Raw genomic sequence first — 12682 nt, forward strand, 5'->3', positions numbered from 1 at the left:
TCTCTCGCGCGGCGAACACCGCGCCGTATGGCTCAAAAGAGCTTCGAAATGAGTCGTTGACGGAGAAGAAGAGAAACGGGCATTGGTGCGTGCGGCCCAGCGTCCCACATAGCCCCGTGTTTGCATTGCGGGGTCCGGATCTCGGCTGCGCATCAGCCTCCGTCGCACGCCGTTGTCGTCGCCCATGCCATTGACATCGCCTTGCCGAGACGCGCTGGCGTTCCTCGCTCTGTTGGGCCGTTCCGTGCCAGCAGAGCACACGCCAGCGGTAGTCGCGCCGCCGTGGATGTATCGGCACAAGAGCCATGGGCGTCGTTCATATGGGACGCGCGCAAACAAGCGCAATCTACCCTCGCCCATCGATCCCGCCCACTCCCCTTTCCCTTCGTGGTATAAGAACTACGGGAGGCCAGCGGATCACCGATGAGAGAACGTGTGCGGGCATTTCGGTCAGACGTGCATCCAGAGTGAAGCCAGAAGGACTAAGCGGTACCTGGACTATAAGCGTTTCCACTTTCTCGTCTTCTCGCTGATTGCCCTTGGAGGAAGACGGCCTTGAGGTAACGTGGGAGTGCTTGCCACGTAGACGACTGGCGTATGAGAACGGAGGGGGCTGCTAGCCTTATGGCTTATCACAGAGCAATCAATTTGGACTGATGAATGTGTTTAGGCTGAGCTAATTTTAGATAAGCGTACCCGTGAATAATTCACGAAGCAATCGTTTTCCGTAAGAATTGTCAGCCATCCGGGTTGATCTTACCTGAAATTCACTGCGTGAACCCGCGGTCGCGTACGCCGCAGTGACTTTGGCGTTTCACTGATAAGCCGGGGCCACGGGGACCGCATGTCGACGGGGGCGAAATGCAAAAACTCCATGTACCGCACGTTAAGGAACCACATGTGGTAAAAATTAATCCTCAGTACCCCAATATGGCGTGGGTGATAATCGTATCGTTGTTGTGGTACGTAAAACCTTACAATCTAAGGTAGTCACGACGCGGGAAGCGGAATCTGATGTTTTATGAAGTGCGTCTCTCCGATTGTACGTCTACGAAATCTAAGAAGTTCCTGCTTCCAAATGAATGAAAAGTGAATATGCTGTAAATGTTTGAAAAGCGAATATGCTATTTAATTTCTCCAACGAGAAAGGACTCTGAGTCAGAAGCGAAAATGTCACTCACTTCCCGTACACTGACATATGCGTGTAGAAATACACGCGCGTGTCTCATAAATGTACTTTAATTACCGAGATATGGGCGCGCAAGTATTTTAGTTCGAAATCATAGACCCGAAAAATGCTTAATTGGCCTAAATAGTATTTTGCTCTTTAGCTTTAAAAAATTATATACTGGCGTTTATCGAGAAGAACGACTGAGTAGTTTATTAGTGCGGCAATTGGCTATGCAAGTACGCAATATATGCTTTCCAACCTGTTCAAACCATTAAAGAGTCCTATAGCTTCACCACCGCGGCGGATAAAAAGCGCCAAGATGATGTAAAATGAAATACTGAGCGAACATCTGCTCACTTGACATCTCTCACACCTGATCAGGTTGTTACCTTACAGAGTCTGAAATATGTGCTCTAGACAGTTTGCCTGGGGGTGCTCATGCACTATGATTGTGGGTATATCTACACAGCATCACGCTTCTTGAGCATGTTTGAAAATTATCTGCACCACATAGCCTGAATGGGCGTGAAGGTAAAATTAGGGGCAAGTAAAAAGTAAGTAGACCATTTCCACTCTTCTGCATTGCAAACCGTGTCAACGCAGTACGCTTTACCAGTCGGCTTTTTAAATGCGTATGCAACAATGCAATGAGCAGAAAAATTGCACGGGTAACCACTGAGAGAAACTGTTCTAATCTTGCCAGGAAACAAAATCATAAAAAGCAAAGAGGTCGACGACTGTATTCAGCCAGGAGCAATACGCTCGAAAGTTACAGCGGATTTATATTGTCCACACGAAATTGAGGTGGCGTAAAAACAGGCATCAGCAAACAGGCAAACACAGGCTGTTATACGCAGTTGCATAGTTTTGGGGCAAGGAATACCACTGGTTCCGCTCAGTATGCCTAATGGAACCTTCTTCGTCCACGTGAGTGTTGACTTTGAATTACAGTTAATGTCTTCATCGCTTCGCCGTCCATAGTGATTTCGGCGCATCAAATTATGTGAAAGCAACAGCTTCTATTTTGCTTTATGTGTAGTAAAATTCGTGTAATGGCAAAGTCAGGCACTATCTTTGAAGCAAAAAGCATGTCATGGGCACTTCTAAATGCCCTGCGAATAGCCGGCGCTGGTGAGCATGATGTCGAATGCACGTGCATCTCCTGAATCTTAAGTGGCAGTATGGTATATTTTAATTGCGCTAACCCACACGGACAAGGACGAGGCAGACAAGACATGCGCGGACTCGCTACTGAATGTTTAATGGGTGAAAATAACATATATACAGAGGAAAAATGAATACATCTGATTGGCCATCCAACCATGGATAAGTTGACGTCACACAGTAGCATCTAAAAACCCCAACCCGCAATCAGCTAATGACACGAAGGTTCCCGACAGTACTGGGCACAGGGACAAAAAGTGGCAGTACCCGACATTCTACATTTCCTATTTCTCGTTCGCTCGTTAAAGTACGAATTCCAATGCCCGTCTCTTTTAAGAAAGTGATTTCTCAGGAAAAGAATAATTGACATATGCTGCCTTACTTGCAGACCAAAAAAAAACAATGCAGAAAAGTTGCTGGGCTCAGGTTACGCTCCACCATTGATAGGTATAAGTGTACGAAGCACAGATAATGAAATATTTGAGACTATTAGAAGAAGCGAGAAGAAGATATTTAATAAAACGTACAGAATTCAGTAGACGTAGGCGCCAACATGCTACGCGCTATAAAGAACGGGAACAGGGACAAAAAAGACACCGCAGAATGAGGGAACATAAAAAGCAAGAAAGTACATGACCGAAGTGAAGGTTGACGTAATAAGCTAGACCTTGTCGACCAAGTTATTGTTTAAAATATATGAGAAAGAAATGTAAATGCTGATGACCACACTTTATTGTGATACGGGTTGTGCATTAGAAACAGTGGCACACACAACGGTGGCAATGCCCAAATTGGAAAGACGAAAGGACATGTTATCATTGAATGGGCTCTGCTTTCCAAGAACCACCATATCTAGAAAGCAGATGTCGATAAGCTTCTACTGAATGCCTCGATCTTACCTAGCTAAAAAATATATTTCAAGCGCACATTCATGGCGATGTCAGTCATGAAGCATTTGTTTGGTATGAGGTAGAGTGATCTGCAGGTCAAGTTACTGTGTTTTGAAACGTTAGCGACACTAAGGGAAACCACATCCAGGTGCAGCGAATGATCAGGGTGACTTGCAACATATCAGCTGAAAGAAACTAACGTGAAAAAAATAAAGGATGCAAGCAACGCCTGACATAAATAAAAAAATCATGGGGCCACAACATTCATATGGGGACGGATTACCAGCGACCCTGTTTAGGTTAAAAGTGAAGATTTATTTAAAACCCTGCACATCCTCAACGCTTACGATTTGACAACATACAGTCTCGCCTGCGTCATGCATCAAATAGTTCATGAAAAACTCGCCTTGACAACATTAATGCTTTACACTGTTGGGAACGCATCGAGCTGTCATTTTTTTAGTTCCTAGGTTTCGCAAATCCTATGCACAAGCCCGCCTGTAGATAATCTCTGTCTATTTATTTTCCAATTAGGTCCGCAAATCTTGAGACAGCAGTTTTTGCGGGAAGATGGGGCCGAGAAGGAATGTAGAGTTTGTCCAATAGTCATTAGGGCGCCTCGCGAATATCTTTTCATGTATTTTGCTGAAGAACGGTAGCACCAAAATTATACGATAGTTTCTACACTGTGCTTGTTCTTTGACTTACAAAGTGGCAACATCCTTTGCATTTTTTCATTCGTGCTGGAAACACACCCATGACAAATATAATATTGACGATATGCGCGAGAACTTGTGAAACGAAATCTGTGACAAGCTTAACGATATGCGCCGAGACCGTGTCAATGCTAGAGGCTGTGTTTCGCAAACTCGAAATAACTGAAGCCACATAACGCAAATTTGCAGGGTAACGGTAAAAAGAAGCATTTGTACGGGTAATGTGCGTTGCATTAAAATCTTTATCCGGGGGACAAAAAAGAGGTACTAAATGCATTAGAGAGAGCTTCGGGTGTGGTGTACGCCGCGTCTCTCTAAATTATTTTTTTTCTGAGGTATGTTGCTTTATGGCTCGCCCAAAAATTGAGTGAGAAGGCTGCAGTTTTTCATTTTTCGAATCGTTCCCGTTCTGTTGAATGCGACTGCTGAAATAAAGTTTGTTCACTGCATAAAGTGTTCTATTTAGAGTTTGCGAATACCTAAAGTATCTTTCCTTCAAGAAAGTGTTATAAGGTTGCATTTTCAATTTTCTGTGCATATTATATGTTGTATTATTAGAACGCAAGAGCGTACCCGTTACCCAAGGATCTCGCGGGATTTTGTCTACTGTGCATACAATGAGTGGTGGAGGCAGTGGCCATCACCTCAGTGGACTTGTCTACAAATATATTATAGCTTTTGTTAGAACAGTTCAAATCGTATACACATGATCAATAAATTGCGCATACATTATTTACCAATCATAGTACTTCTTTCATTCAATACAGTGAGGTTATATAAAAAGTAGGACGGAATTCACAATAACGTTCTTTGGCTAAACTGTTCGTAAAACCAGGCATTCAGCCAATCATGGTGTTGGATATATCATTACCGAAGGCGGTTGGCCAATGTTAAGCAGCACTTTTTAAGGAAAAGCTTTGTGAATTCGGCCCCAGTTTCGCACGATTGCGGTCAAAAATCAGCCACTGCAAAAAAGTATCTCTATAGACTCCCCAGCGTTGCAGCTGATGTCTCAAACGAAGTATAGTCGTCCTTGGCGGGTGCGCGCCGTGGTCACGCTAGGACGGCAGCAATCCAATGTTATTGGAGATCGCGAGCAGCGCTTCGCTTTTCATAGAGGCCTGTTTTATCTCCAAAGCACTATTAGTCTACCAACGTACATTTTGCCTCTGCCTGTGTACCGCCTCTTCATACATTTCGTGTGCACAGCCTCTTCTTCTTTTCACACATACGCCCGCGTGCATATGTGTGAAATAAATATGGAAAGTGAACCGGCATCGTCGTTCGAATTGTGTAAAGAACAGCGGATTGATTTACGAAGGTTTTTATTCGTAACTGCTTTTTGCCATTGTCCAGACTCCTTAGATAATAATGTCTTCCATCCGGATTGGCTAAAATTCTTTCTTACGAAGAATTCTGGCGTAAGAAGTTTTTGTGAATTCCGGCCCACATCGGTGCGCCAACAACAACGAGCTCGGCGACAGAAGCAGCTGGAGTCGGCTGACGAAGAAGGTGTGGCCAAGCGGTTGCGACTGCCGCTACAAAGGATACAATTCATGGCGTTGAAACGTGTCATCGAAACTGTAATCGAAACTGACAAAAGCGATTGGAGAACGACAAATAGCACAAGCGTGCCAAGCGCGCTGGCGAAACGGATCAACAGCGACAAGCCCGACTAGCTGCGGACGTCGCATACCAGCATCGCAAGGCCGAGGAACGTCTGTCTTTGGGAACGGCTGCGACGGCCATCTTCAAGCGGGACTTATCGACAACCCGTTTGGCTGTGCGTCTTCTTTGCGTGACAGACTGGGGCACAACAAGTACTTGGACTGCGTGACGACCCCTATGTACGCTTCCTTGGCTTTGGTATTTCCCGACGTCACGAAAATGTCAACAAAGTGTAATTGCGCACGATAACCCGTCGTTGGCGAAACCCAATCGTCTCTAATTTCTTTTTTTTTGACTGAGCACGGCACTGATTGTTTTTTTAGAGCTGAAAATAAGACAAAAGGCAAATTCTTCTACGAAGCAGACCATGTCCTCGACGTGAAAGAGGTGCTATCGATGACTGGCGTCGAGGTTTCAGACCACTACGCTTTCAAGCATGGATAAACGCGCCATCTAACTCCATGACCGTATCATAAGGGCAACCATGGAACCCTTCCTTGAGCAAGTTCTTCCTTTTAAACAGCCGTGTTATGGAGGGGGGGGGGGGGGGGGCTGCCATTAAGCATTATAAATATTAGAATATATCAAGCGACACATACGTGGCTCGCATTACTATTCATACCGTTCATGGGAGCCGCTTCACGACTTCTTGTACACTTCCTGGAAAATATGGGTTGTAAGCAGGATCGCGCCTCTTCATTGAGTTTAACGTTGTCGGCAAAGTCTTACTGCAGAATTTTGAATTCTTTGAAGACAACCAAACTTCCTGCCAATTGTGAAAAAAAAACACGAAAACAACGTAAGGAGCAGTACGAATCAATCATCATTCAAACAATGCTCGTAATTCATTGATTAGCTGCGCCGCATTTTAATTGAAGAGTAGCGCGACTACAAACGCGCAAAAATTTTGCAGTGCCCGAACTACATGCTCAGGCATACGTTTCAAGATGTCAAGATCAAGCGGACCTATTATTTCCCCTGAACCACTTATTTTGGCCACCAAGTGATCGTTAACGTGCCCCCAATGCACCGGACACGGGCGTTTGTGGATATCGCCCCCATCAAAACGCGGCCGCCGTGGCCAGGATTTGATCACGCGACCTGGTGCTTCGCAGCGCCACAGCCCAGCCGCTAAGCCACCGCGGGTGGTCCATAAAACTTTCTCCCGGTCTAGTTGCCCTAAGTACTCGTGCATCCCAGTCATCATCCGCGACATTGCAAGCGAGGAATTTTTGTCGGGCAAGCGAAACGAATCAGAAGAATCTGTAGCGACGACAACGATTATATCCACCGCCTAAATGACCTTAAAGTAACGCTGTCGGAATGAAACCATCCACAAATTCCTCTCGACCAGGCTTCTTACGTCGCGTCAAGATTAGAGAGGCAGTCGGGATTAGCTCAGAAACAATCTATACCAAAATATGATAGACCACCAGCCTTTATAACAAAATATTCTAACGCCCTCCCAAACATAAACAACACATCCTACGAAAATACCTCCCAATATTATCAAGTAACGAGCGTCTGAGAAAAGCGTTCCCGGATGTACCAAGGGTTACCTATCGCCGCAACAGAAACATTAAAGACGTGTTAGTGCATGCAAGATCAGCCAACATCATTCCCCGTTATAAAAGCATGTTCACGCCCCAGGTGCAAAACCTGCAAGCACCTTCAAAGTGACCTTAAAATTAAAAGTACCACAAATGGCTACGCAAACGAAGTGAAAACTAGCTTTACTTGCACTATCTCCGATGTAATTTATATGCTTGAGTGTTCCTTCTGTAAGAAGCAATATACCGGTGAAACGGGACAATCAATGAACATCAGGCTACCGGACATCGCGCGGACACAGCTAAAAAGGTTCCCAAAGCCGTCGCCGAGCATTTCAACCAATCAGGTCATAACTTTCATGAGCTTAAACTCGGCATACGATAGTGAAATTTTCGTTCTGCGCGAGACAGAAAATATAGAGAATTGTACCTCATTCATAAGGTCAATACATTGCAACCAATGGGCATGAACGTTTCAACGGAAGCTTTAGAATCTATTGGCTATGCTAAATTGAAAAGCACAGGCAACAACACTTAGTTATTATTCATTGAGTTGCGTAGCTGGTCTTTTTTTTTCGATAGTCAATAATATTCAAACCTCCCTTTGCTTTCACTCCATCCTTTCGTCCTTTTATCTCTATATCTACGCCCCCCCCCCCCCCCCCGCTTTACCTTCTTTTGGGGGGCACCTGAACACCATTTTTCCTCCGCTACTTGTATTCTCCCTATCAGACACGATAGTTCACTGACCTCCAGCGGAGCAGACCCCCTCCCTCCCTAGTCCACCCCTTGCATGAAAAGAGGAACCTGCCATGACACATCAACATGCTAACACACGGCGCTGCCTCAAATTCCTCCACCGACTATCAGTAGAGCATTATATTTCTTTTCAATTCTACACCCTCGCCGCTAACACACTCTTGCTCGTTGCCTCACCCACCCGCCTTACCTTCTCTCCCCTTTAGAAGAACCCTACCTATACATACTGTGCCGAGGAGAGCATGTTTGGCGCTGAGCCGTGCTTCCTCAAGGGCTACAGAAAATAGCGCCAACCTTTCCTTTTCCACACGAACCACTTACTAGGAGAGCATATGTCGCCTTGAAGAAGACAAGTCCACTTGTCGAAACGTTGGCTCCTGTTCTCACCTTGTTCTCGTGTTACTCATCCCAAATACAGCAGTATTTGGGATGCACATACTAGACACTGTATAAAATACCTCTGCCCCCCCTCCCTCCTCCACCCCAGACACATGCCAGCACTTAAAAATAAAGCGAACCTTCTAAATGCGTTGCGCGCTGCTGTTCACACTTCACCGCGCGAGCGCTGTCAGTGCTACCAGAGCGACTGCATCCCCGATGTGGACGTGCTCTCCGCCGCTTGAGGCGTTTACGGCGACGCAGAATTGGATGTGCGGGGATGCCTATATAACCGCCGCCAGAGCGCTGTCTCTGCTGCGCAGCTGCGGTCACCTAGAGTGCTGTGTAGCACCAAGATGTCGCCACCGCGTATTTGCCGACTTCGAACAGCCTCTGAGGAGCTCCAGAGCAACGCTCTATACTTGTTATCGCTATCAATACTTCGCGCTTCGGGCAAAACTGGCCATTCTTTTGCAGAAATTCACAATGCAGAAATGCCTCACTACGGAATATTTTCGTCGGTTATTTAAATGCCTTATTATTGGTCTTCATTTTATTGGGTGTACTTACTTTTGGGTGAAGTACAATTTTGGATAGGCTTGGTATGTTTATAGTAAATTTAGCTTAATTGAGGTTGGTAGGCGTACACATAATTAATTTGGTAAAGAGGATTCGGCATAGAACAATAACAATAGTTGGCAGAAACATTTAGGTGTTTATTCCCAGTGTTGTATTCGACCTAATTTCACCAATGATATGGACTCTGATGGGAGGGCACGTAAGAACTTCTTTCTAGCAACCTAATCAAAGTATGTATATGTATATGTTTCTTTTTCACCTAGTACAGAGAAAAATTTTCGCAGATGGGTGTCTTCACTGCCCGGTGGTTAATGCGCCATGCATGTGCCCAGAAGTGTACGCCTTGGTCGGGCGATAAATTTCTGTGGCAGCATCGGCAGTTAAAAAAAAAATAGCGCTGCAACAGCTCTGAAGAATACCGGGCCTGCCACTTAGTTTTGGTATTTTAAACAACGAGCGGTGCACCAGAGCTGTATATACATCTGTCATCCCCGTAGTCGGGCATTGACGTGCCAGGTTCGCATGGCTGGCGTCCACGCAGCCGCAGGTTCTGCAGGTTCGACAAGCGCCACCCTGTGCGCAAACGCCATTTCAGACGCGGCTATCATCGCACGGTGCGTACTCGAAGCCAGTCGCGTGTCCGCAAATTGGGGCACGCGCGGCATTGACCTTGATCAGCAGTGAAACGGCGACCCAGTATCGGCACTTGCGGCAGCGGGTGGGTCGCGCTCCAGGGGTCACCCATCTGCATGACAATGGTGCCGCCGCCACCCACTCGTGAGCTTCGTCGCATCTCGCGCCATAATCTTATGCTGGCGCACCGCGTAACAGACAGTGACTTGACTATGTCGTACGCAAGCGGCGGAGAGAGTGTGACTGTTCCTTTGTTTGTTTATTTGGTACATCGAAATACGCGTACGTACTTCGAGAAGGCGGGTGCACCGGCAAAGCCACCACGTGAGCGCGACCTGAGCGCAACGCGTGACGGGGGATTTCCGCTCGAGTGAACAGCCTGCGAGTCTGCGCCGCTCACTTGAGTATGTTGCGTCTGTCGCTTGCTCGTGTTTAGAGGACTTGTCTACAGCGCTTTCTCTCGACGGTATCACTCTGCTGTGATGTGGCGTAGACGTAAAACTGCCGGAATAAAACGCGCAATCATGTCGGATTTAAACGACGACAGAAAGAAACAAAGCGCTATTTACATTCAATTACCTCAAATAGCGATGCGCCAATTACATGAACTGCGTGACAGGGCACCTATATAATGCATATTCTTTAAACGGAGCAAATGAATCTCACAATACCTTTCACGCGCGTGAAGGTGGAAATTCAAATGCTCCTTAAAATTTATTTTCCTGCGTTCTCGTTTTATTTAGCGCTGTAGTATTCGCCTCTATACGAAGGAAAAATCCAATATGAGCCCGTAGCATTGGGGACATTCTACACTCCGGGTAGAAAGCTGGAAACGTTCACTCTCACAGCTATAGTATAGAGTCAAACGTTTATGTGCGAGTTTCGAAATTGCATAATTCCCTTAAGCTCCTCAGTAACGTCTGCTGCATGCATTTATATAATTCCACATCTCATGAAGGCACTTTAGAAACCCTTCGAGCGTTTTCTTAACCCCGAGGAAACCTATGTCCTAATTCGAACACGTAATGAAGTAGTGATATTTTACTCCTACTGCTCAAGAGATCTGGCCTGCTATTTATTTTAGGTATGGTTTCACATCGCCGCCGCTATACAAAGCTAAAAACAGGGGCAGCTCCAAGCCATCTCTTAGGAATATCATAGCTGCTCATTGACACAAACTTCTAAATGCCAACAATAAATGAATGTTGGCCTTTTTACAATGTTTTGCAGCCGTAGTGTTTTGACTGGGGGTCATAAATTTATATTAGACATTTCTATGCAATTGCGCGTGATGGCACGTTTAAAACCCCGAAAAAGAACAAGGTCTACAAAATTCCCTGCTAATTCGGGACGTTCTTGAGCCCTCGCAAGAAGTCAGCTCTTCGAGTGCAACGCTGCCTGAAATTACTAATGTCACGTCAATCACCATTGTCACAGAACGCCTCCTTTCTTGTCGTGCAGGATGACGGCGCACAGTTCCCGGACATGGCACGGCCTCCAGCTGGCCGCTTCACTCGCAGTGGCCACTTTAACGATGGCGCTGGTCTTCACCGATTCCGCGAGCGCTGGACGGCCGGTGCATCCTTACCCACATCTTTCCCGAAGAGGTCGTGAGCTGGAGTACTTTCCCGGCGTGGGCCTGGTGGAACCGCTGGGCCTCCTGGCAGTGGCCTCCCTGCCGCTGTTCGTGCTCTTTTCGGTCATGTGGCTCGTGTTCCCACTGTGGTTCAAGTTCCATCACTTCGGACTCTACGGGCACGGTCTGGTGCCTGGGATTCTGCCAGGAGCCGCGGCCGCCGGGGTGCCGGCGGCCGGAAGGCGCAGGAGGAGGGACCTGCTTGAGCGGAAGAGTGGCGGCGAGAGTCTCACCGAGGTGGCCGCACGCGTAGTCAAGGCGCTGCGCGACGGACTCGACAAGTACACGTAACCCCGAATAACCGGGAAGCGGTGATTTGAGCCTGGAGATTGATTCGCTTTAGTGGTTCTGGGAAGGTTCTGTGGTACTCATCATTTCGATGAGTACCAAGAACGACGCTTTCTTCGCCGCAGCGCACGCGGCCAGCATTTGCCGAAGCACTTGTTCTGAATAGCGTTAAGGCCAGAGGGGTGACCAGAGATGAAAGGAAGCACACATTTTTCCATCTCGGCAAAGCCCATAACAGAAATTCAGTTTTACCAATATTTTTCAGAAACAACACTAATGCGGCTGGCGCTCATGCAGATTTAAAAGCCAGAGTGGCGCGAAGCATTAAATATTAGATATGAAAAAAAAATTACGCTCGCGCTCTCGCGCACACGGAAGAATAAGGTGCAGTAGCAGGCACCACGAGCGCTCGATATCAACGTGCAGAACGAAAACGCCGGGACTGGTCTCCATGGAAAAATCGGTAAATGAGGACGCGCAATGAGAGTACGCCAAATGTGGCTGTAAGTTACCATTTACGGTCGCACGATGAGCGATATTAACTCTGTGACAAGCGTTGGGCTCCAACAAATTCTCTAGGCTGTTCTGTGGTCTTTTATGCTCCATGCTTACGCTGCGCTTCTTCAATGTTACACCCTGATTCAGCAGTGACAGCTTCCAAGTATGCTGCAGACAATTCTTTCGTGTTACGATGCAACTTTGGAGGAGATGTATAATCTGTTATTTTACAAACTGCCTTGGTGTAGTGGTTAGGAGACCTGACTTGCAAGTGGAAATATATATGCATCTTCCATTGCAGTTGTACTCGATTGAGCACAAAAGTGAAGTCGATAACAAGAATGTGTATCGCACAGCAACACTCTACTTCCTGATAAATGACTTCGCCTAAAGAAAGTAACGTTCGAGGTTTGCGAGAAATTGCTCTTCTTGCCGTACATTTTACACCCAACAACGCTTACAAACAACTTGCTATTCTGCTTGCGAAACCGATCATTTGCTTATTCTTTCCTTTGGAGTTTTGTTCGTGTAAGATATGTTCTTTGACAGCATATTTTTCGAGAGCTGTACTAGCAACATACAAAGGAAATATTTAAATGAAGCAAGAACTGTAAACATAGGTGCTAAAGCTGCGTGTGTTGAATAAACACTAGTCATAGAAATACGAAACAATTATAGACTCTAATTATCTTCTTGCAATTATTATTAGAACAACAAAAAGTAGCACTTCACTTAAGTAATATCATGCATCA

General features: G+C 46.2%; 1 protein-coding gene across 1 annotated transcript; it reads left to right on the top strand.

Annotated features, from left to right (window-relative positions):
- The first annotated feature begins 424 nt into the window (after positions 1-424).
- Positions 425-12451, top strand: LOC125943011 (uncharacterized). Its single transcript, XM_049661350.1, has 2 exons — positions 425-560; positions 10970-12451. The coding sequence occupies exon 2, from the start codon at positions 10971-10973 to the stop codon at positions 11433-11435; it is 465 nt and encodes a 154-aa protein (XP_049517307.1). The 5' UTR covers positions 425-560; position 10970; the 3' UTR covers positions 11436-12451.
- Positions 12452-12682: the final 231 nt, after the last annotated feature.

The sequence above is a fragment of the Dermacentor silvarum genome, chromosome 2 (assembly GCF_013339745.2).
Source record: "Dermacentor silvarum isolate Dsil-2018 chromosome 2, BIME_Dsil_1.4, whole genome shotgun sequence".
Lineage (NCBI taxonomy): Eukaryota > Metazoa > Arthropoda > Arachnida > Ixodida > Ixodidae > Dermacentor > Dermacentor silvarum.